General features: G+C 53.8%; 2 protein-coding genes across 4 annotated transcripts; both read left to right on the plus strand.

Annotated features, from left to right (window-relative positions):
• The first annotated feature begins 5,936 nt into the window (after positions 1-5,936).
• TMED9 (transmembrane p24 trafficking protein 9) lies at positions 5,937-9,779 on the plus strand. The gene is made up of 5 exons (XM_012787370.3): positions 5,937-6,169; positions 6,358-6,458; positions 7,355-7,480; positions 7,835-7,981; positions 8,916-9,779. Exons 1-5 carry the CDS (start codon positions 5,983-5,985, stop codon positions 9,063-9,065), a joined length of 711 nt encoding a protein of 236 aa, XP_012642824.1. The 5' UTR covers positions 5,937-5,982; the 3' UTR covers positions 9,066-9,779.
• A 2,355-nt stretch (positions 9,780-12,134) lies between these two features.
• B4GALT7 (beta-1,4-galactosyltransferase 7) lies at positions 12,135-22,854 on the plus strand. 3 transcript variants are annotated; one of them, XM_012787366.2, is made up of 7 exons: positions 12,312-12,467; positions 14,778-14,939; positions 16,536-16,898; positions 19,561-19,786; positions 20,743-20,826; positions 21,480-21,584; positions 22,071-22,854. In XM_012787366.2, the coding sequence occupies exons 1-7, from the start codon at positions 12,418-12,420 to the stop codon at positions 22,224-22,226; spliced, it is 1,146 nt and encodes a 381-aa protein (XP_012642820.2). In that variant the 5' UTR covers positions 12,312-12,417; the 3' UTR covers positions 22,227-22,854. The 3 variants fall into 3 exon arrangements, with proteins under 3 accessions (XP_012642823.2, XP_012642820.2, XP_012642821.1); XM_012787369.2 differs by lacking the exon at positions 14,778-14,939 and having other exon boundaries at positions 12,135-12,467; positions 16,636-16,898; XM_012787367.3 differs by lacking the exon at positions 14,778-14,939.
• The last annotated feature ends 51 nt before the right edge of the window (positions 22,855-22,905 follow it).

Consider the following 22,905-nt stretch of genomic DNA (forward strand, 5'->3'; position numbering starts at 1 on the left):
GTTGCTTTGGACAATTTTATGAGCTGTACCCAGAAATGACTACACATTATTTTCATTCACACACCACTGGGGAGAATTCTGCCACATGGTTTCCTTGACTATAATCCTTCCCTCCCACCTCTTCCCCACTCCCCAGACAATCATTGATCTGCTTTCTTTTGCATTTTCGTACAGTATATACTCGCTTTTACCTGGCTTCTCTTCCTCTGCATAATTATTCATCCATGTTATGCAGCGGTAACTTTCCTTTTTATTGCTGAGTAGTATTCCATTGTATAGAAGTAGCACAGTTTGCTTTTCTGTTCTATGTTGATGAGCAGTCATGACAAACATTTCTCATGCCTTAGCTTATTATGTGGCTCTGAAAACTGGAAGAAAATTACAATTAAAGCAAGTGTACAATGTACAGTATTATGAAATTGCGTCTTTTGCAAGTGTTTAAACTTACTTTTTTCACACATTAACTTAATGTGTGAGGTAGGTTTGGTTTCATGGATGCATAATAGTGCGGCCCTACAAGGCCCCAAACCCAGAAGGGCTCTGTGCTTGGCTTAATGCCATGCTGTTGCCTTCTTGAAAATTCTTAATGTTTGAACAAGGGGTCCATCTTTTCATTGTGCACTGAATGCTACAATTTATGTAGCTTGTCTTGTGTGAGAAGGTGTGTAGTTTTTTAAACTGATTTTGGGGAATGCAAGCAAACATTTGAAGGCCACTGGCCTAAATCCCTCAGGTCTGTAAGTGCTTGGGCTTTTGGAACCCCAAATCCAGGATGGTTTTCAAGTTCTCCTACTTCCTACCCGGTGATTTACCCTCCACTCCCGCCTCAAGGCAACAGGCACAGAGCTAATTGCTTGAGTGCCAAAGAGGGAAGGGGAAATTGTAACAGCAATGCAAACTAGATCACCATCTCTGCATGGTTTCCCATCCGGTGATGCTCAGGACCCAAGGACTGGCAAGGCTCCTAGACCACCAGCTTCCTTACCCCAGACAGAAAAGCCACTCTGGCCCCTGGCTCTCCACCTGGGACCTGGCTAGCTGTAATTCCACCCATACTAGATTGTTCTGATGTGTATGAAAAGATGCCTCACATAGGTATGTGCTTCAGCGAGCCCCAGTGATCACTGAGCACCATCTGCCTCCCCCCCCCTCATCCCAGGTGGGCATCCGTGAAGACCTGGTTCCACCAGAAGAAGGCAGATCAGAGGCCCTTCCTCTCCTTGAGTCCTGGAGTTGAACCTCAGCCTAGTAGAGGGATTTCTTAGCACCTTTAGAGGGAGGCAACCAACTCCTCCCCTGTCCCTCAATCCTCCTCCCTCTCACCTTGAGAATGGGCTTGTACCTTTGGGGAGGAATGCCTAAAGTGAACTCTCCCAACCTCAACAGAGAGAGAGGGAAGTTTGGAGGAGAAGAAATAAGGTTGGAGAGGGTGAGAGGTGGGGGCGTGTGTGAAGGATCTTGAATCCCAGGGTGAGATTTGGACCTTCCTTGAGGGTGAGGGAGCTGGGGCATGGAAAGAGTGAAACAGGGATGTTTGGGTGAGGGCCTCTGGGAAGGCGAAGCTGCTAGACTTTGCCCTGACCTCTTCGAAGCTCTACAGCCTGTTACCATAACTATTATACAGCAGTTTTAACGCTGTGATTTTTTTTTTTTTACCAGATACTCTTTTTCTAGGAAGTAAATAGTAAATTGCTATCAGTAGATTGCTTTATTAAACAGTAATTACTCCCGATCACTAATTAATCGGGCAAGAACAATTGAACCTGTATTGAAGGACCCATGAGGGAAGACCAATGAAGGGAGGGGAAAAAACACTGCAGACAGTGTTGAAGAGCATGACTTTGCAGGGATGTTTGGGAAACAAATCTCCCAAAGGGAGATGACACTTCACAGTCTTTAGGCCAGGCACGGTGGCTTGTGCCTGTAATCCTAGCACTCTGGGAGGCTGAGGTGGGAGGATTTCTTGAGTTCAGGAGTTTGAGACCAGTTTGAGCAAGAGTGAGACCCCTATCTCTACTAAAAATAAAAAAATTAGCCGGGTGTGGTGGCACACACCTGTAGTCCCAGCTACTCAGGAGGCAAAAGCAGGAGGATCGCCTGAGCCCAGGAGTTTGAGGTTGCAGTGAGCTATGATGACGCCACTGCATTGCAGCTGGGATGACAGAGTGAGACTCCATGGGAAAAAAAAGAAAAGAAAAAAAAGTTAATACACCTCTCAACCAGAGTCCACACAACTGAGTCTCTGAAGGACCATGTCAGAGAAGTATTACCGAAAGTTCGGCACTTGGCCAGGTGCGGTGGCTCACACCTGTAATCCTAGCACTCTGGGAGGCTGAGGAGGGAGGATCGCTAAAGGTCAGGAGCTCGAAACCAGCCTGAGCAAGAGCGAGACCCCGTCTCTACTATGAATAGAAAGAAATTAATTGGCCAACTAATATATATAGAAAAAATTAGCCGGGCATGGTGGTACATGCCTGCAGTCCCAGCTACTTGGGAGGCTGAGGCAGGAGGATCGCTTGAGCCCAGGAGTGTGAGGTTGCTGTGAGCTAGGCTGACACCATGGCACTCACTCTAGCCTGGGCAACAAAGCGAGACTCTGTCTCAAAAAAAAAAAAAAGAATGTAACAAGCTGGGCATGGTGGCTCATGCCTCTAATCCTAACACACCGGAAGGCCGAGGTGGGCGGATTGTTTGAGCTCAGGAGTTCAAGACCAGCCTGAGCAAGAGCAAGAGCCTGTCTCTACTAAAAAAAAAAAAAAAATATATATATATATATATATATATATATATATATAAATTAACCAGGCAGGGTGGCCTGGCTGTCCCACTAATGCCTGTGGTCCCAGCTACTCAGGAGGCTGAGGCAGGAGGATCGCTTGAGCCCAGGAGTTTGTTTGAGGTTACTGTGAGCTAGGTTGATGCCATGGCACCCTAGGCCAGGCAACAGAGTAAGACTCTGTCTCAAAAAAAAAAAAAAAAAAGAATGCAACAGAAGACCAGGTGAAAGAGGCATAAGCAACAGCTCCTACCATGAGAACTGACAAGGCGAGATGCCACAGTCCTCCCGCCTCAGCCTCCCAAAGTGCTAGGAGTACAGGTATGAGCGAATGTGCCCAGCCCCTTCATTTATTTTTTAAATAAATGAATAAAAACAAATTTCTTTATTTTCTTTTGTGTATATTCTTTAGCTACTCTCTTTGTCATTACTATGAGGATTACATTTAACATCCTAAAGTTATCACAGTCTAATTTGAATTTATACCAGCTTATCTTCAATAACATACAAAAACTCTGCTCCTTCATCAGTTCTGTCCTCATACTTTTCAGTTATTGATGTCACAAAATTCCATTCTTATACATTGTGTAATGGTTATTTTTACTATGAAAAAGAACTAACTATTGGCTTGTGCGGTGGCTCACGCCTGTAATCCTAGCACTTTGGGAGGCCGAGGCAAGAAGATTGCTTGAGGCCAGGAGACCAGCCTGAGCAAGAGTGAGATCTGGTCTCTATTAGAAAAAGAAATCAAGGGGTGAGGGGGGCGGGTGTATACATACATAATGAGGGAGATGTGCAGCATCTGGGGGATGGTCCCGCTGGAAACTCAGCCTTGTGGGGGGAGGGGGGGAAAGGGCATTTTTTGAAACCTTAAAATTTGTACCCCCATAATATGCCGAAATAAAAAGAAAAAGAAATGAATAGAAAAACTAATCGGGCGTGGTGGCACACACCTGTAGTCCCAGCTACTCAGGAGGCTGAGGTAGGAGCATCACTCAAGCCCAGGATTTGAGGTTGCTGTGAGCTTTGATGATACCACTGCACTCTAGCCAGGGCAACAAAATGAGACCCTGTCTCAAAAAAACAAAAACAAAAAACCCCTAACTATTGATGTATGCAAGAGCCTGAAAAAAATCTCTTGAAAACTATGCTGAGTGGGGAAAAAGTCAATCCTTAAAGGTTACATATTGTATGATTCCATTTATATAACATTCTTAAAATGAAAAATTATAGAAATGGAGAAAGATTAGTAGTTGCCTGGGGTTGAGGCGGGGGTGAGGGTTGCTCGAGGTCAGGAGTTTGAAACCAGCCTGAGCAAGAGCGAGACCTCATCTCTACTATAAATAGAAAGAAATTAGTTGGCCAACTAAAAATATATAGAAAAAAATTAGCCGGGCGTGGTGGCGCATGCCTGTAGTCCCAGCTACTCAGGGAGCTGAGGCAGAAGGATCGCTTGAGCCCGGGAGTTTGAGGTTGCTGTGAGCTAGGCTGACGCCACGGCACTCACTCTAGCCTGGGCAACAAAGCGAGACTCTGTCTCAAGAAAAAAAATAAATAAATAATGTACATGCATACTATGGAATATTGTCACTGTTAAGAAAATGAGGTAAAAACTTTTCGTGGAAAAGAAAACCTGAATGTATTTCCACTCAACTTTCCTCCTTAGGGCCAAATGAAACAACAAAGGGTACCAAAAATAGAGAGGAAAACCTTCATCTTTTATGAAACCATGAGGCACTCAATCGTAAACCGCTAACCCAAAAGAAGAGCTGCCAAAATACACTGAAATTTGGATAAAGTCCAAGAAGGACATGAAGGGCAGACCCAGGCCTCAGCGGATCTCACGCTAAGCGCAGAGTTCTCCAAAACTGGGTGCCATGGTCCCGCGCTTCCCATCAAAACCTTCCACTGGCCGGCTACCGGGGACCGAACCGGGGTCCAGAAGCGAGCTGCTGGGCCGGCCGGGATCTGGCAGTAGGGCTGCGCGGATGGGTGCCGGTGGTGGTGGGCGCGCGATCCCAGGCACCGTACAGACCAGATTTAGGAGTGGATGGGGTTTGGGGACAAAGAAGTACACAAAGGAGATTGTGGCTTTTAAAAATTTTGATTTTAGGCCGGGCTCCGTTGCTCACGCCTGTCATCCTAGCTCTCTGGGAGGCCGAGGCGGGCGGATCGCTCGAGGTCAGGAGTTCGAAACCAGCCTGAGCAAGAGCGAGACCCCGTCTCTACTATAAATAGAAAATAATTAATTGGCCAACTAATATATATAGAAGAAAATTAGCCGGGCATGGTGGCGCATGCCTGTAGGATCTCTTGAGCCCAGGAGATTGAGGTTGCTGTGAGCTAGGCTGATGCCACGGCACTCACTCTAGCCTGGGCAACAAAGTGAGACTGTATCAAAAAAAAAAAATTTTTTTTTATTTTTATTTTTTTCGCGAATAAATTCCTACCATTGTTTGTGTCCTTTTTTTTCTTTTTTAAGTTCATTTTTTTAAATAGAAGCAAACCAAGAGGGACAGACGCTGTGCCAAGGAAAGTCAGAGATCCTGGCCCGGCTTGCAACTCGCTCCGCGACCTCAAACAAACAGCTTCAGTTTCTTCTTTTACAAAAAGCTGATCACCACCACCGCCACCAGGCGCCCCGCCACGACGACGAGGGTCAACGGAAAGGATTTTTTTTTTTTTTTTTTTGAGACAGAGTCTCGCTTTGTTGCACAGGCTAGAGTGAGTGCCGTGGCGTCAGCCTAGCTCACAGCAACCTCAAACTCCTGGGTTCGAGCGATCCTTCTGCCTCAGCCTCCCGGGTAGCTGGGACTACAGGCATGCGCCACCATGCCCGGCTAATTTTTTTATATATATATTAGTTGGCCAATTAATTTCTTTCTATTTATAGTAGAGACGGGGTCTCGCTCTTGCTCAGGCTGGTTTTGAACTCCTGACCTTGAGCAATCCGCCCGCCTCGGCCTCCCAAGAGCTAGGATTACAGGCGTGAGCCACAGCGCCCGGCCTGGAAAGGATTTTTTCTATGCCGGGTCCCCAGGTAGGAGCCGCGCCCCAATCAGGCACCGCCGCGCCGAGGCCGCGGGGCATCGCGGGACTTGTAGTCCACCTGGCGGGCTCGCGGTCCCGGCAGGCACCGCGCGGCGGCGGCGGCGGCAGGGCTACGTGGCTCGGCCGGCTGCGGCTGCGCGGGCAGGTGGGGCAAGATGGCCGCGGAGCGGGGCGTGCGGGGCGTCCGGCCCCCTCCCGGGCCCAGGCTGGGCGGAATGATGCGGACCCTGCTGCTGCTGCTGCTGTGGTTTGCGGCCCGCGGAACCGCGCTGTACTTTCACATCGGAGAGACGGAGAAGAAGTGCTTCATTGAGGAGATCCCGGACGAGACCATGGTCATAGGTGCGGGGAGGTGTGGGGGTGGCGGGAAGGGAAGAGTTTGGGACGTGACCGTGGTCTTGGGGGAGGGGGATGCGGGGACAGTCAGCTCTCCGGAGCCGAGAGGAGGCCGCCTCGCCGTGCCCCTGGTGGCGGCAGACCCAACGCCACCTCGCGCCCCTCTGACTTGGGCTCGCCCTGCTTCTCTCCAGGAAACTACCGGACGCAGCTGTATGACAAACAGCGAGAGGAGTACCAGCCGGCCACCCCCGGGCTCGGCATGTTTGTGGAGGTGAAGGACCCAGAGGACAAGGTGAGCCGGCCCCTTACCCCGCTCAAGCTCTCCGCCAGGCAGGCTCTGGCACTTCCCCCTTAAGAGTTTCTGCACCTGCTAAAGTGGGGGAGAGACTGTTGGTGTTGTGCGAAGAAGAAGATCCCGGATATTCACTGCAGGCCAAACTTGGGCTGCTGCAGGGCTAGCTGCTCCTCTCGTCTTCTTGCTGACCACTACACGACTCCGCCTTCCCTGAGTCACTTTCCTGTCTGAAGTGGGAATCACTTATCTTACGCGTGCGAGGGTGGATTAATTGTGGTGATGAAAATCGAAGTGTTTTGTCAACTCTTAAAGGCTGTGACATGTAGACGTTAGGATTTCACAGAACACAGTGCTTTCCAAAAAAAATCGAACAGCTTTTAATTTTGACAAATAAGGATGTGAAAATTGGCCGGGCGTGGTGGCTCATGCCTGTAATCCTAGCACTCTGGGAGGCCGAGGCAGTAGGATCGCTTGAGCCCAGGAGTTTGAGGTTGCTGTGAGCTAGGCTGACGCCATGGCACTCACTCTAGCCTGGACAACAAAGCGAGACTCTGTCTCAAAAAAAAAAAAAAAAAGTGGATGTGAAAATGAAAACAAAACTCTTTAGCTGTCACCTGTCACCTTTTGTTAGAAAAAAATTAAAAGGGCATGAACTCTGGATAAAGGAAAGTCCTTCCCAAGAATGATCACTTGCCAGCTTGATGTTAGACTCTTCACCCTAGCCCCAAATAGACAAGCATTTAGCAACTGCTGTGGAGCACCTTTGGGTCTTTTAGTTTTGTGAGGTCCCTAAGCCTTTGCTTGTCAACTTTTGCTGTACTTAGAGCCTTAAGCATTTTCTTCCAGCCCCATCTCTACCATAACACTGACTGCGGCCCCTTCCCTTCCTTCAGGTCATTCTGGCCCGGCAGTATGGCTCTGAGGGCAGGTTCACTTTTACCTCCCATACCCCTGGTGAGCACCAGATCTGTCTTCACTCCAATTCCACCAAGTTCTCCCTCTTTGCTGGAGGTATGCTGGTAAGTGGACCCATGTGGGACTTGCCGATTTCAGCTTCGGTCCGTTGGTTATGAATGGGGACTGGTGGTACTGTGGGTGTGAGATGCGTATGTCAGATTTTATGTCTCCTGAGAACACTGGGTTTCCAGTGGACTTGTAGCACACAGTGGCTGAGCCTTTCGTATGCCTTGGTCAGAGCATCAGCTTATTGTTCTTGGTCATGTGTCCAAGCCCTATAGGGCTAGACACTGATGAGGCCTTAGTCTGTTGCCTAAATGAACAGATGAAGGAATGTGGGAGATCGGCTGTCGGTCTCTGGCAGGAAGTTGGAGCAGAGCTGCCTCATTCCCCTTGTCTCCCTTGTTTGTCCCCAGAGAGTTCACCTGGACATCCAGGTGGGTGAACATGCCAACGACTATGCAGAAATTGCCGCCAAAGACAAGTTGAGTGAGTTGCAGCTACGAGTGCGACAGCTGGTGGAACAAGTGGAGCAGATCCAGAAAGAGCAGAACTACCAGCGGGTGAGGCCCTGGGCTGGGAGTGGTGGGCTCCCAGAAGCTCCCCATTGGCCCAGCCAGGAGTGGCATGTCAGATACGTCATGAGACCCCTGAACTGACCTGTGCTGCACTGCAGGTCTAAAGGTGGGGCAGGTATTTCTAACCGTACCTTGTATTAGTAATTGAGGACACTGACTCTTAAAGAGGCTGTTATTGCTCTAAGTCACAGTTACACACAGAAGGGCAGAGTGGGCTTTGATCCCAACACCTTGGGTGCTGCTTCAGTGGCTCCAAGGACTACGGCGTCTCACATTCACCTGTGACCAGGAGCCAGTGTACCAAGAATGGTCCATGACCATAAGGACTATTAGGGCAGTGACCCATCTAAACAGGAACAGCTACTGTTCAGTGTCAGCTGAGGGTTTCCTTGCAGAAATGCCAGCCATGGGTGTCCAGATATTAAATTTTTTCAAGAGGAGCTAGAGGTCCAGGTTTTTTATGTGAAATTTTCTTGAGTTTTAAATGTTGGCAAAACGATGTGTGAGCCAAACCACATGTAAAGGCCAGATGCAGGCCCAGGCCACCAGTCTGCAACCTGTTCCCACAATCTTCAAGGAAGACCTGGACAGAGTGCTCAGATAAAGTCCACTTCTGAGCACTGCAGGACAGCTCTGTCCCATGGAGTGACACCACAACTACCCCCGCCTATCCCCCATGCATCAGACTAGGTGGGGACTATACCTGACAAATGAAGAGACAGACATAGGAGAAATGAGCAGGTTGCCTGAGGTATCTGGCTGGTGAGGGTGAAGACAGTCCCCAGGTAGTGACTCTTTGTAGGTACTTGGCTGGAACCTGGACAAAGCTGGGCAGCCCTGGGGCACCGCTGCAGGCTGGGAACCCAGCAATTCCAGTGACCCCAGCCAACTTGGGCTTGCCTTCCATTCTTCCCCACAGTGGCGAGAGGAGCGCTTCCGACAGACCAGTGAGAGCACCAACCAGCGGGTATTGTGGTGGTCCATTCTACAGACCCTCATCCTCGTGGCCATTGGTGTCTGGCAGATGCGGCATCTCAAGAGCTTCTTTGAAGCCAAGAAGCTGGTGTAGCCATCCCAGGCCTCACAAGCCATCCTCCCAGGCTGGGGGAGAAAGGACCTCCTGGAACTGACTTCTCTCTGGCAGGAGGACTGCTTCTCAGATGTAGATGTTCTGGAGGGGAGAGGGGCTGCAGGTACCCCCAGGCACAAGCTGGGGGCAGCAGCTTGGCTGACTGATACTGAGTAGATGGTAGGGCAAATGCCTTCCCTCTCCCCTGGCCTCTGGGCTCTTTGCAGTAATCACCCAGGGCTGGTGAAGCCACTGGGAGCTCCAATGGCACCTCAGAATCACAGTGTTACTGATCAGGGAAGTGAGGCTGCTGTCTGGGTGGATGGGGGAGGGGGAGGGGTGGGCAAGCCAGTTTTCCTTCTGTCTTCCTTTGCTAACTTGGGATTTTGAGGAGGTTCGGGTATGGCTGTGATTCCCTGCCACCCTGGTAACCTCGCTCTTCTCTCTTTTGGCCTAGACCTGCTGATCCAGGGTGTGTGTGTGTCAATTGAGGGTAGGGTGGAGGGGGTTGCAGTGTGGGAAAGTGGCCCCGTGGTTGACCCTGGCTGCTTCACATGGTCATCCATTCTGGGGCTTGAGGAACTGGGGTCAGGCCAAGCAGAGGCCTTGGTGCTGGTTGGGGTTGGGGCCTACAGAGTCTTAGTTACTGATTTCATTTTCAATAAGTCTAGGTTTGTTACATTGGTTTCCCAATAAAAAAAAAATTGACTTCTTGTTCAGTGTGAATTTACTCAACTATCATTGGGCATAACACTGCAAGATGCTTCAGAGAATGTCAGTTCTTCCGATGGGCAAAGCGTTTCACATTCCAAAATGAATTCCTATATCTCAACTTCATTCTTTCTATTCTCTCCAGGCCTTCTGGTGGTGGGGAGTAGTGGGTTTGTCCAAGACCATCCAGCAAATAAATACAATGGAGTTGGGCTCAAATCCATACCATTCCTCTGTGCCAGGTCCCTTGTGAAGTGCCCTCCCTTTCCAGACCCAGTGGATAGGATTGTCATGGATGTTGCAAAAAGGTTCCTGGTAAGGAAGGTGCATTGAGCTTCAGGTGTGGGAAGGACAGAGTCCCTGCCTGGTGAAGATGAAGGTGTTGATGGGCTTAACCAAGAGCAAGTGACTTCAGCAAGGACTGTTAAGGAAAGAAGAATTCTGATGACATGGCAGGGCAGAAGTGGGTGGGGGAAACAGGCAAAGAACTGGTATGGAGATGGATGTTCTTTCAGCTGGAAGGGAGGATTGTGGGGAAGTTGGGAAGGTTGGATGAGAGAGAAGAGGTAAAAATCATAAAACATGGAAGGTGTATATTGGTTTGGCCTGAAAAGGTGGGATGTCTTGAAGCAAGGGCTTACAGCTTATAGGTGGGGTCAGAGATTCTTTGATTTATAATTGGTAAAAGACATAAAGCTTTTTTTTTTTTTTTGAGACAGAGTCTCACTCTTGCCCAGGCTAGAGTGAGTGCGGTGGCATCAGCCTAGCTCACAGCAACCTCAAACTCCTGGGCTCAAGCGATCCTGCTGCCTCAGCCTCTGCTTCTGCCTCAGTAGCTGGGACTACAGGCATGTGCCACCATGCCCGGCTAATTTTTTCTATATATATTAGTTGGCCAATTAATTTCTTTCTATTTATAGTAGAGACGGGGTCTCGCTCTTGCTCAGGTTGGTTTCGAACTCCAGAACTCAAACGATCCACCTGCCTCGGACTCCCAGAGTGCTAGGATAACAGGTGTGAGCCACCATGCCCAGCCAGACATAAAGCTTTGTGTAAAGGCTTGGAATGTTTCAAGTTAAAATAAGGAAGCACAGATTCAAGTGATCTGTTAAGCAAATTGGTGCCTTACAGGTGTGATTTAACCCTTGTTTTGCATGGCCTTAGGTCCTGTTAATACTTTAGTATCTTATTGTCACAGAGTCTGGTTTTCAGTCTTATGATCTCTGTTTTAACGTTAATGCTGGTCAATTGTTGTATCTACATGCCAAAGGGGAGAGAGTATAAAGAAGTGTGGAACCTCCCTTCTCTTCATGGCCAGGAACTCAATTTTAAAGTTTTTCTGAGGTCCCCTTAGCCAAGAAGGGTTCTGTTCAATTGTGGGGATTTAGGATTTTATTTTTGTTTACATCATTATGAACACCTTGCATTAGTATGGTACATTTGTTAAAACTAATGAAACAATATTGATACATTATTTTTAACTAAAGTCCATAATTTATCCAGATTTCTTTAGTTGTTATCTAATGTCTTTTCTTATTCTGTTCCAGGATTCCAGATCACATTTAGTCACTGTGTCTCCTTAGGTTCCTCTTGGCTGTGACAGTTCCTCAGACCTTCCTTGATTTTGATAATTCCTTGACAGTGTTGAGGAGTACAGGTCAGGTATTTTCCAGAATTTCCCTCAGCTGGGATTTGTCTGCTGTTTTTTTCATGGTTAGACTGGGGTTATGGGTTTTTGAAAAAAGACCACAGAGGTAAAGTGCCACTTTTTTTTTTTTTTTTTGAGACAGAGTCTTACTCTGTTGTCCAGGCTAGAGTGAGTGCCGTGGCGTCAGCCTAGCTCACAGCAACCTCAAACTCCTGGGCTCAAGCGATCCTCCTGCCTCAGCCTCCCAAGTAGCTGGGACTGCAGGCATGCGCCACCATGCCCGGCTAATTTTTTTTTTCTATAAATTTTTAGTGGGCCAATTAATTTATTTCTATTTTTAGTGGAGACGGGGGTCTCGCTCTTGCTCAGGCTGGTTTCAAACTCCTGACCTTGAGCAATCCACCTGCCTCGGCCTCCCAGAGTGCTAGGATGACAGGCGTGAGCCACCGCGCCCCGCCCAGTGAATCTGTCTTCAGAGCTCGGCTCCCAACTCCCCCTTGGGCTACAGGCTAACCCAACACTGAGCCCTGATCTTGGGCTTGCCCCTCCAAGCTTGTGGGGAGCAAGAATGCACCGCCTGGGCTGACAGCGGGGACGCCGTGACGCTCCCCGCCTCCCCTAGGGAGGAGGAAGAAGATGCACATTATCCGCAGCGCTGGTTGGAAGCCTGGAGTCTAAGTCCAGCCCCAGCCTAGTGCCCCGTTGCGTGACCTTCGGCCTGTGGGATGTCGAGCGGGTCCCGGTGGCAGTTACGCGGCGGGCCGGCGGCGGGAGCGCGCACGTGTTCCCCGGCAAGCGGAACCTTGGAGGCGGCGGCTCCGGGGAGCCGGCGGCGCGGCCGGAGCGGCGGACCCAGCGGACCGGGGGGCGGGGCCGGCGGCCGGGCCGGGGCGGGGCGGGAGGCGGAGGCGCCGCGGAGGCGCCGCGTAGGCCCGGAGGCCGGGCGGGCCGGGCGGGGAGCTCCAGCCCCATGCGCCGCCGCCGCCCCCCACGATGTTCCCCGCGCGGAGGAAAGCGGCGCAGCTGCCCTGGGAGGACGGCAGGTGAGCGGCGGCGGCCGGCCCGGGCCCCGTCCTCCCGGTGCTGCTCGTTTCCAGGCCGCCCCGCGGGGTCTGGGAGGCTGAGGCCGTCGTGTCCCCGTTCCTGCGGGTCTCTGCGAGAGTCTGGTGCTCCTCGTGGGTCCCTGGCGCTCTCCGTATGGGTCCCTGTTTCTGAAACCAGTCTCCATCGCTCCGCGCGTCTCTGCCTCGGTATCCCTCTTTCCCCGTTGTCCTCCGTTTGTGAGTTTCTGTTCTCTTTGCCTCTCTCCCTCTCCTGTGTTTCCTTGTGTTTCTCCCACTGGCCTCTGTCTTCACGCAGGTCTGACTCCGCTGACCTCTCACGGTGGGTCTCTCTGTCTCTCTCTGCTCTCCGAGGCGCCTTCCGTTTCTCTGTTTCCTACCTCCCCCATCCTAAAGCCATGTAGCCTCAGACACTGACCTCCCTCCCTCGCGCTTCCCCATCCTTCTAGGAACACCCGGGACAACCCACCAGACAGACAGATGCTCTGTGTGCTCTGCCTGGCTGGCCACTGCCTGGCACGTACTGGGCAGTCCTCATACACGCAGTAGTTCATTTCCTGTGCGGCTGTCCTTGTCCTACGTGTAAGATGTGACCTATGCCTAGCCCTCAGCTAAACATGTTTCCCATTAAAACAGAAGGGGGGAAGCGATTTGGCTATCTAGGCTTGGGAGGACCACATGCGCCCCCAAGTCTTCTGACCTGGAACACGTAATGGTGGATGTCCACCCAGTGAATGGTGCCTCATTTCCATTTTCTCTTTAAGTTTGCCAGGTGCCATAAGATTCTGGAATTTAGTGGACACAACTCTTCTGGGCACTTTTCAGGCATGATGTTGAAATGAGAAGATGGGGATATAATAGAAAGCGTGGACTATGGAGTCAGGCCCACTGACCAGGAATCCTCTTTAATAATGTAACCAGGAACAGATCACTTAATCTTTCTGACCTCAGCCTTTCCATCTCTGAAACAGTGATCATAATACCTACTTTGCAGGGTTGCCTGAGGATTAAAGGAGAGCATTATATGTAAAACCCATGGCACCCTGCCTGGTACAGAAGAAGTGCCAGTTATCTTCTAGTTACTTTTGCAGCTTTGAGGAAAGCTCAGAGCAGCTGAGATTTCAGACCTGGTATTGCTAAGGTTTATATGAAAGAAGGAAGGAAAAGTAATAGAGGTGCATTTCTATTTCCTGATCACTTTCCATGACTGTGTTCCCAGAAAAATTTACTGGTGTGCTTTTTTTTTTTTTTTGAGACAGAGTCTCACTCTGTTGCTTGGGCTAGAGTGCCATGGCGTCAGCCTAGCTCACAGCAAGCAACCTCAGCCTCCTGGGCTCAAGCAATCCTTCTGCCTCAGCCTCCCAAGTAGCTGGGACTACAGGCATGCGCCACCATGCCCGGCTTAATTTTTTTCTATATATTTTTAGTTGGCCAATTAATTTCTTTCTATTTTTAGTAGAGATGGGATCTCGCTCTTGCTCAGGCTGGTTTCGAACTCCTGGATCTTTTTTTTTCGAGACAGAGCCTCACTTTGTTGCCCAGGCTAGAGTGAGTGCCGTGGTGTCAGCCTAGCTCACAGCAACCTCAATCTCCTGGGCTCAAGTGATCCTCCTGCCTCAGCCTCCCAAGTAGCTGGCACTACAGGCATGTGCCACCATGCCCGGCTAATTTTTTTTGGTATATGTATTTTTAGTTGGTCAATTAATTTCTTTCTATTTTTGGTAGAGATGGGGTCTCGCTCAGGCTGGTTTCAAACTCCCGGATCTTGATCGATCCACCTGCCTTGGTCTCCCAGAGTGCTAGGATTACAGGTGTGAGCCACCATGCCTGGCCTACTGGTGTGCTTTTGATACAGGGTGCAAAGACCCATCTGACAGATGCAGGCTAGTGTAGCAGTGAAGTGCTGGCTCTGGATCCAGCCTGCCTGCGTTTGAATCCACCTCTTACCAGCCTTGGTGAATACCTGGTGCAGGAGACAAAGTCTCATCTGGGCTACCCCTCAGAGTCAGGCTGGCCTGGGCCTGGGAGCAACCAGATTGCAGATCTGTCATTTGCCACCAGGTGGCACCAGGAGTAACTGTTTTTGGTGTCCACTGTCCTGAGGATTTGGGAGGCTGGGCCCAGTTCAATTGCTCAGTGGTTTGTACCCTCAGAACACAGGACAAGAGTGCTCATGGGGCCGTGATCCTGATAGGAAGGGGGAGCAAGCTGGAGGAAATAGCATGTGGAAGTGCATGGAATGCCAGTCCATGCCACACCCCTGGATAACAGCCACTGCTTCTTTTCCCAAAGGCGAGATGTTACCCTTTATCCATCTCCCCAGTCTGTACCCCATCCCCAGAAAGAGCCCAGAGGGCGAGGGAGAATCTGTAGAGGTTCAAGTCTTCCTGGGCCACTTGCAGGACTGGGCTCCGCTCCTCCCCAGCAGAAACCACTACCACAGCACAGCGGGGGGTAAGTCAGAAGCCCTGTGAGTGTGTCTTGCGGTGCCACCTCTCAGCTGCGTGTGGGACCTGGGCCTGGCTTCAGGGCTGCTGGCTTCCAGGTTGGCAACTGTGTCTCTAGAGAAGGGTAGGAGTTGGTCTGGCTCTAGTGTGTGGCTTAAAGCATGCCCTGAATGCTTTAACCCTTCCTTTAACTCACTTAGCAAACCCTCTGCCGTCTGACCTGTGCCGGGGCCATAGGTATGAATCTGATGTGGCGTGACAAGCATTACAAATACGTGCTTTAAAGAGGGAAGTAAGATGCCATGGGAACACAAAAGTGGGGGGAGGGGCGGTGCTGGCCTTGGCATTGGAGTCTGGCCCTGAAGGATCAACAGGGGGCTTCCAGGCAGATAAAAATAAAGAAGGACATTTCAGGCAGAAGGAGTGGCCGTGCAAGGGCTGGAACAGGAAGGAATGTATCGAGTGGAGAAGCTCTGAGTCTCCCAGCGTGACTTGGCTTGGGAGCAACTAGAGATGGCCGGGTCACAGAGAGCTTTAACTGTCAGGCCAGAGAGTTTTGCCTTTACCTTGTAAATAGAGGAGAGTCACTCAGGAGGCTGAAGGGGTCTGAGCAGGGCAAGAAACAGAGAGTGAGAAAGGACCAAAGGGGGACGTAGGAGGAAGAATCTATAAGGCTAATGCTGACTTTGGGAGGTCACCAAGTGATTCCTGTGCAGATGATTTCAGGGAGCAGTGGGAGGGGAATATAGAGGAAGCTTCCGTCTTGAATTCCTCAGCTCCTCTCTCACCATACTCAGGAACTTCCAGAGGAGGGGGCAAAGGCACCCGGTGAATTCCACCTGTTTCTTTGTGTGTGTGCTGCCCAAAAGAGCAGCCTCCTAGCAATGTCTAAGATGTTTAGCTATTTTTCCAGTTTCCAAAGTGAGCTTGGGTGCTATACCCAGCCATCGTCTTCCTTTCCTTCTTACTCTGTCTCTTTTCACATGGGCTGGCTCTTGGTCTGAAGCTCTGAGACACATTAGTGAATTCCTGTTGTCCGTTTGGGCCTTGCATTGCTTTGGGAGCAGGCCTGATCTTCCCAGCAGAAAACTGATTCTCCAGAGAAAACTGGTTGTCTCGCCTGGGCCTGATGCCAGCACTCATCCCTGTCTGCTCAGCCTCAGAGCAGGACAAAGCCAGAGTTTCTACCGGGGTGGATCTGCGGGGTAGCAGGTTTGGAAGGCCGTGGGTCGGAGCTCTCTAAGGTGGGGCTCCTGCATTTGGCTCGGGACACAGAGCCAGTGCCTGGGGAGGGCAAGCTCAAGGCCCTCGAGCAGCTCACAGTCTGGCCAGGATTCACTTGCAGAAAATAAAAGCATAGAGGCACGGGGGCAGCTCTGTGGCCTGAGAGAGGTCAGGCGGCTTCCCAGAGGGGGTGGCATGAGTGGATCCAGAGTGTGCGCTGGGAGCATGAACGGAAACAGCACAGTTGCTTCTGCACTAATTCCCAGGTGCCCAGGGCAGACCAGGTGTGCGCACCCTACCTGTGGGGAGGCCAGAGAAGGGTCTGTCCGAGGGCCCCAGCTCAGCCCGCCCTTCTGACCCAGTCCTGCTCTTGTCCCAGGTCCAGGTTGCTCCCCGGCGGCCTCCCCCGGAAATGCTCCGTCTTCCATCTCTTCGTTGCCTGTCTCTTATTGGGCTTCTTCTCCCTACTCTGGCTGCAGCTCAGCTGCTCTGGTGACGTGGCCCAGGCAGCCAGGGGACAAGGGCAGGAGGCCTCGGGGCCACCCCGGGCCTGCCCCCCAGAGCCACCCCCTGAGCACTGGGAAGAAGACGCATCATGGGGCCCCCACCGCCTGGCAGTGCTGGTGCCCTTCCGAGAGCGCTTCGAGGAGCTGCTGGTCTTTGTGCCGCACATGCACCGCTTCCTGAGCAGGAAGAGGGTCCCGCACCACATCTACGTGCTCAACCAGGTGGATCATTTCAGGTAGGGACCACCCCTGCCCCCCCCAGCCCCAACCGAGCACTCCTCTCCTGGGCCTCCCCTGGCCCCGGCCCCTCAGGGCCTGCTCCCTGTCCTGGCAGTAGTCCAGAGGCCTGCGAGGGGCCACCTGGGGCAGTGGCAGGAGGGCGGGAGATGGCGGAAGCCCCTGCTGGGTATGGCAGGAATCTCTGGGGAGGGAGGGCCCTGATCTAATGTCCATTTTATAAAATCACTGTGGCTGCTGTATGTAAAATAGATTATACTGGGACCAGAGAAGGAGCAGGGAGACCAGCCAGGTGTAGTGGCGACTGTCTGAGATGTGATGGATGCAGCCAGGCCCCGTGGAGATGGGCCAGTGGTTGGGGAAAGGGAAGGTCAGGCCCATGGCTTTAAATTTGCCCACAGTCTAATGTTACCCCAAAATCCTCACCCTTACCCAAAACTGCTCCCCTCGGTGACCACAATGTAAGCACCTTACCCTAGGCTTACACCTGCTTCCCCTCAGCCCTCCCTGCTGGAAGGTGACTGCAATTCTGGCCCTGCCCAGCCTGCTAGCCCCCACCTTCCACCCCGGCTTTCTTCTTTCTCACCCCACACGAGTTCCAGTCCATCATTGAAATCACTCCCTCAAGCCCTGGCCACTTTCTGGCTGGCATGTGGCAGCCTGGCAGATCCAACTCCGTCTGCTCCACCACCTGCTGATGCCCCCCCCCCCCCGAAGGCCCCCAGTCTGTCCATGGCAGCCTTCGACCTTCTGCTCTCATTCCTCCCCGTCCTCACGCTGATAACTTTGCTTCTTTTTTTTTTTTTTTTTTTTTGAGACAGAGTCTCAAAACTTTTTAGTCCAACTTTTGTTGTCCAGGCTAGAGTGAGTGCCGTGGCATCAGCCTAGCTCACAGCAACCTCACACTCCTGGGCTTAAGCGATCCTCCTGCCTCAGCCTCTCCCAAGTAGCTAGGACTATAGGCATGCACCACCATGCCCGGCTAATTTTTTCTGTATATATTAGTTGGTCAATTAATTTCTTTCTGTTTATAGTAGAGACGGGGTCTCGCTCTTGCTCAGGCTGGTTTTGAACTCCTGACCTTGAGCAATCCACCAGCCTCGGCCTCCCAAGGAGCTAGGATTACAGGTGTGAGCCACTGCACCTGGCCAATAACTTTGCTTTGATCTGAGAAAACTTCCCCCAGTCCCCACACCTGCATCCCCCTCCCAGCTTCTGCTCATGGGGGTCCTCCCCAGCCGACTCCCCCACCGGGGCCCCCGCCCTTCCTCAGCACGCAACAAACTGAGATAGTGCCCCTCGAAAAAGAAAAAGACTCCCTTGAGCCCACATGCCCCACAGCTATCACCCCACTTCTCTGCTCCCCTTTTTAGCAAAACTTCCCTTTCTCTCCCCTCGTGTCTCTTGAACCACTTCCACTGAGACGCCTGCCCCATCGTGGCACCGAAGCCACTCTCATTGAGGTCGCCGAGGTCTTCCTCTTCCTTAACCCAAGGCGTGGGCCTGTCGGCAGCATTTGTTGCTTCCTTCTTAAAGCGCCCCGCTTGATGTCTGGGACAGCACTGTCCACGTTGGCCACCCCTTCTCGTCACCTTGCTGGTTCTGCATCACCTCCCTGGTCTCCCACCATTGGCACTCTTGAGGCTCAGTGGTTGGGTGGCCCCCTTTTCTAGCTACAGCACTCCCTGGGGGAGCTCGTCTCATCTCGTGGCATAGAATCCTGCCTCTACCCTGGTCGCCCCCAGGTCTGTGTTCCTGGCCCGGACCTCTCTCCTGAACTCCAGGCTCTCCAGCCCGGCCACCTGTGTGGCCCTCCGTGGGTGGCTCAGAGGCTTTGCGAGCTTGCTGTGATCACGGGGGGATTTCTGAGGGCCCCTCAAGCCCAGACCTGCTGCCTGCCCTTCCCTCTTGCTCGTCTCAGGAATGGAAGCTCCAGGCTTCCAGTTGCTCAGACCAGACAGCTCTGCAGTTGTCCTCAACCGCCCTTTCTCTGTCACACACACATCCAGTCCATCGGCAAAACACGGCTGGAATTTGCCAGCGTCTCCCCGTTGCCACGCTAGGCCGCCGTCGTCTCTTGCCCGAGTCACTGTCATGCCTCCTCCTGGAGTCCCGGCTTCCCCCTGCCCTGACTCCGACTAGAGTGGCCCTGCGCACACGGAAGTCCCAGCACGGTCTGCCCCTGCTCGGAGCCCTGCAAGCTCGCCCGGGGTCAGGGCCCGTCCTCCAGTGGCGCACGGGCCTCATCCCGACCTCACGCCCTCTGCCCCTCGCTCTGCCGGCCGCCCGCCGCCGTCTGCTCCTGCCCCGGGCCCTGCAGTGCTGCTGCTCAAGCCCTGTGCCACTCGGCCCGTTTCCTCAGCCTCAGGTTTCTGCTGGGGCATGCCCCACTGCCCTGGGGCACAGCTGCCCCACAGCACCGACGCTCGTTTGTTTTTGTCTCTTTAATTAGAGCGTTGGCTGCTTGAGAGCAGGGCCTGGTTTCTCCGCCGCTGCAGGCGCAGTGCTGTGAGAGTTCTGGGAGTAGGCGCTCAGTAAGCGTGTGCGCAGCGAGGGCAGGGGACGGTCAGTGCCGGGCTGGAGGGCGGCAGCGGCACCGCAGGGCCCGGGGTGGGTGCTGTGGAGGAGTCGCCCGCCCTGCAGCCCGGCCGCCCTGCACAGGTTCAACCGGGCGGCGCTCATCAACGTGGGCTTCCTGGAGAGCGGCAACGGCACAGACTACATCGCCATGCACGACGTGGACCTGCTGCCTCTCAACGAGGCGCTGGACTACGGCTTCCCGGAGGCCGGGCCCTTCCACGTGGCCTCCCCGGAGCTCCACCCCCTCTACCACTACAAGACCTACGTCGGTGGCATCCTGTTGCTCTCCAAGCAGCACTACCAGCTGGTGAGGCCCGGCTCGGCCCTGGCTGCTCAGCCTGGGCAGGGGTGGAAGGCCGGGTGGGGCGGTGCTCCCGGGCCCAGGAGACGGCGCCCGCCTTGCCCTGCAGGAGTGGCAGCTCAGCGGCAGGAACAGAAGCGCCCTGCGAGTGGGCTGCGGAACTCTGGGGATTTGTTGGCCCTTGACAGTGACGAGTGTGGGGAGGGTTTGGCCTCAGGTACGGCTTGCCCACCTCTCAGACGGTGTCGCCAGGGCCCCATTTCTCTGTCCATCCCTCAGCTCTGCCTTCCCCACATGGGGCTTATTTTCAGGCGTGCAGGAGGCACAGTGGCTGTCGTGGCTGCAGCCTGTGTCCCTCTCGGCTGCAGTCTGGTGGAAGGTGGGTCCCCTTCCACAGCAGCCCGGACGGGACTCCCAGGACTGACCCGCACTGGCTTTTATTGTCCAGCTTGAGTCCTGGGCCCATCCCTGAATCATTCACTGCTGGGGGATGGGAGGGTGGGAAAAACCGGGTGGCTTAGGCCTAAGTCTCCTCTCTCCAAGCTGTGTCAAAAGCCAGCCGTATGTAGGCAAAGCCCCGAGCAGGATGCAAGGATAGCTGTCCGCACGGGCCCAGCCGTGCCTGTCACACGGGGAGGGACTAGGCAGGCTGCCCAGGAGGAATGGGAGCATGGGGGAGGCAGAATTCAAGTGGGACATCGACAGCTCCCAAGAGAGGTCCCCTCTGACCAGCAGGACACTTGTGAGGTGACACCTACAGCAGTTCAAGGCCCCATTGGAACAGGGAGAGGGACTGGCAGGTGCTGAGCCTCCTCCGTCCCCCAGTGTCGCAGAGGCTCGGGGAGGTGAGCCAGAGCGGCCAGGGAGGAGGAGGACGATCGGTCTGGGCACACCCAAGGGGTGGGAGACCAAAGGGCACCCCTGGAGGACAGGGCCAGTGACGCTGCCTGTCTCTGTGTCAGTGCAACGGGATGTCCAACCGCTTCTGGGGCTGGGGCCGAGAGGACGACGAGTTCTACCGGCGCATTAAAGGAGCCGGGCTCCAGGTGAGGCTCCCCCGGGCCCTGCCTCAGCCTCAGCCGTCGTGGCTGCCCTGAGGTTCTCTTCTTTGTCCTCAGATGAAGATCCTGGGGCTGTGGAGATGGCACCCTGGTTCTTTTTTTTTTTTTTTTTGAGACAGAGTCTCGCTTTGTTGCCCAGGCTAGAGTGAGTGCCGTGGCGTCAGCCTAGCTCACAGCAACCTCAAACTCCTGGGCTCAGCGATCCTCCTGCCTCAGCCTCCCGAGGAGCTGGGACTACAGGCATGCGCCACCATGCCCGGCTAATTTTTTCTATATATGTTAGTTGGCCAATTAATTTATTTCTATTTTTAATAGAGACGGGGTCTTGCTCTTGCTCAGGCTGGTTTCGAACTCCTGTCCTTGAGCAATCTGCCCGCCTTGGCCTCCCAGAGTGCTAGGATTGCAGGCATGAGCCGCTGCGCCTGGCCGCACCCCTGGTTCTGAGCCCTGTCCCACCTGACTTGCGGTGGTCATCGCCTAGTCCCTGCTCTCCGGGCCGCAGTGTCCTCTAGCGCAGGCTGGGAACGCAGGCCTCTGCCGGTGGCTTCCGGGCAGGCAGCGGGACCTCAGGGGAGCTAGTGGTGCGGGCCGGGGCTCCAGGAGGGATGGCCTGACCCCGACTTGCCTTGGCCTCCTAGCTTTTCCGGCCCTCGGGAATCACAACTGGCTACAAGACGTTCCGCCACCTGCACGACCCGGCCTGGCGGAAGAGGGACCAGAAGCGCGTCGCAGCTCAGAAACAGGTGCTGGCTGGTCTCCTCGTCGGGCACAGACAGGTGGTGTGTGGGGACCAACAGGCCCGAGCGTTTCACCAGGTTCTCCTTGGGCCCGCGTGGCCGTCTGTCCTCCCCTGCTTGGGCAGGTCAGTGACGGGCATCGTGCTTGGCACCGTGCCCTGCTCTGGTGGCTGCCATGGGCACCCTGGGCACTGTGGTCCGCCCAGACCCCAGGCTCCATGCAGGCTGGCAGGGTGGGGAGGGCGAGGCTCAGCTGTCACACCGCGATGCAGGGATCCCTGTCCCTCCCCAGTCTCTTCTCCAGCAGGAGACTCCCCGCTCCTGCCGACTGGCGGGTACAGCCTTGGGCGGGAGACTGACTCCCCTGAGCTTTATAGGTTCCTCCTCTTGTCAGTGGGGATTCCAGGACCTGTGGTGACGAGGTCGCGTGGGCTCAGTGACAGCGGGGACCCATGGAGCCCTGAGTACATGTGCTGTCAACTTCATTGGCAGGAGCAATTCAAGGTGGACCGGGAGGGTGGCCTGAGCACTGTGAAGTACCGTGTGGACTCCCGCACCGCGCTGTCTGTGGGCGGGGCCCCCTGCACCGTCCTCAACATCATGCTGGACTGTGACAAGGCCGCCACCCCCTGGTGCACACTTGGCTGAGCAGGCGGGACGGTGAGGAAGCCCATGCTTGCAGGCCGCTCTGCTGCTACGCCCGGGACAAGGCCCCCTGCCCGGCTCCGCGGGACGGGACGTGGAGCAGGCTGGCAAGCTACGCCCTCCCTCGCGGCAGCCCAGCCCCAGAGGCAGGCTCGAGCTGGGACAGGACACACTGGCTGCCTGGGACATTGCTAGCAAGGAACAGAGATCACAGAGGCTGGGATGTGGCTCCGGACTGGGACTCCCCCTCCCTTCCCACTCGCCCTGCTCTGCCCTGCTGAGGCCTGCGGGCAGTGGGGAGGGTGGAGCGGGACACCCCTAGCCCACCCTCCTTTTCCTTCCTTCCCACCGGCCGCCGCGGGCAGAGACACAGTTTGGGAGCCGTGTGGCTGATTCGGTGGCAGTTGTGACTGGGGGGGTCAGAACTCCAAACACCAGAGTACAAGTCCCACAGAAAGAACGGCCAGCTGCAGCTCTGGCTGTTTGTCACCATGCAGGAATGTGGGTCTAGTGTCACCAGATCTTCTGATTTCTCAAAAGAAACCAGGATGCTGGATTCTTAAGCGAAATCTGATTTTTAAATGGTAGCAACTCAGTGAAACTTTCAAAAAGTATGGCAGGCCAAACGAAACGCGCTGTGGTCCATCACCCTCGTCGGAGGGGAAGGGGCAGGGGCAAAAGG

This window comes from Microcebus murinus, chromosome 28 (genome assembly GCF_040939455.1).
Source record: "Microcebus murinus isolate Inina chromosome 28, M.murinus_Inina_mat1.0, whole genome shotgun sequence".
In the NCBI taxonomy this organism is placed as follows: Eukaryota; Metazoa; Chordata; class Mammalia; order Primates; family Cheirogaleidae; genus Microcebus; species Microcebus murinus.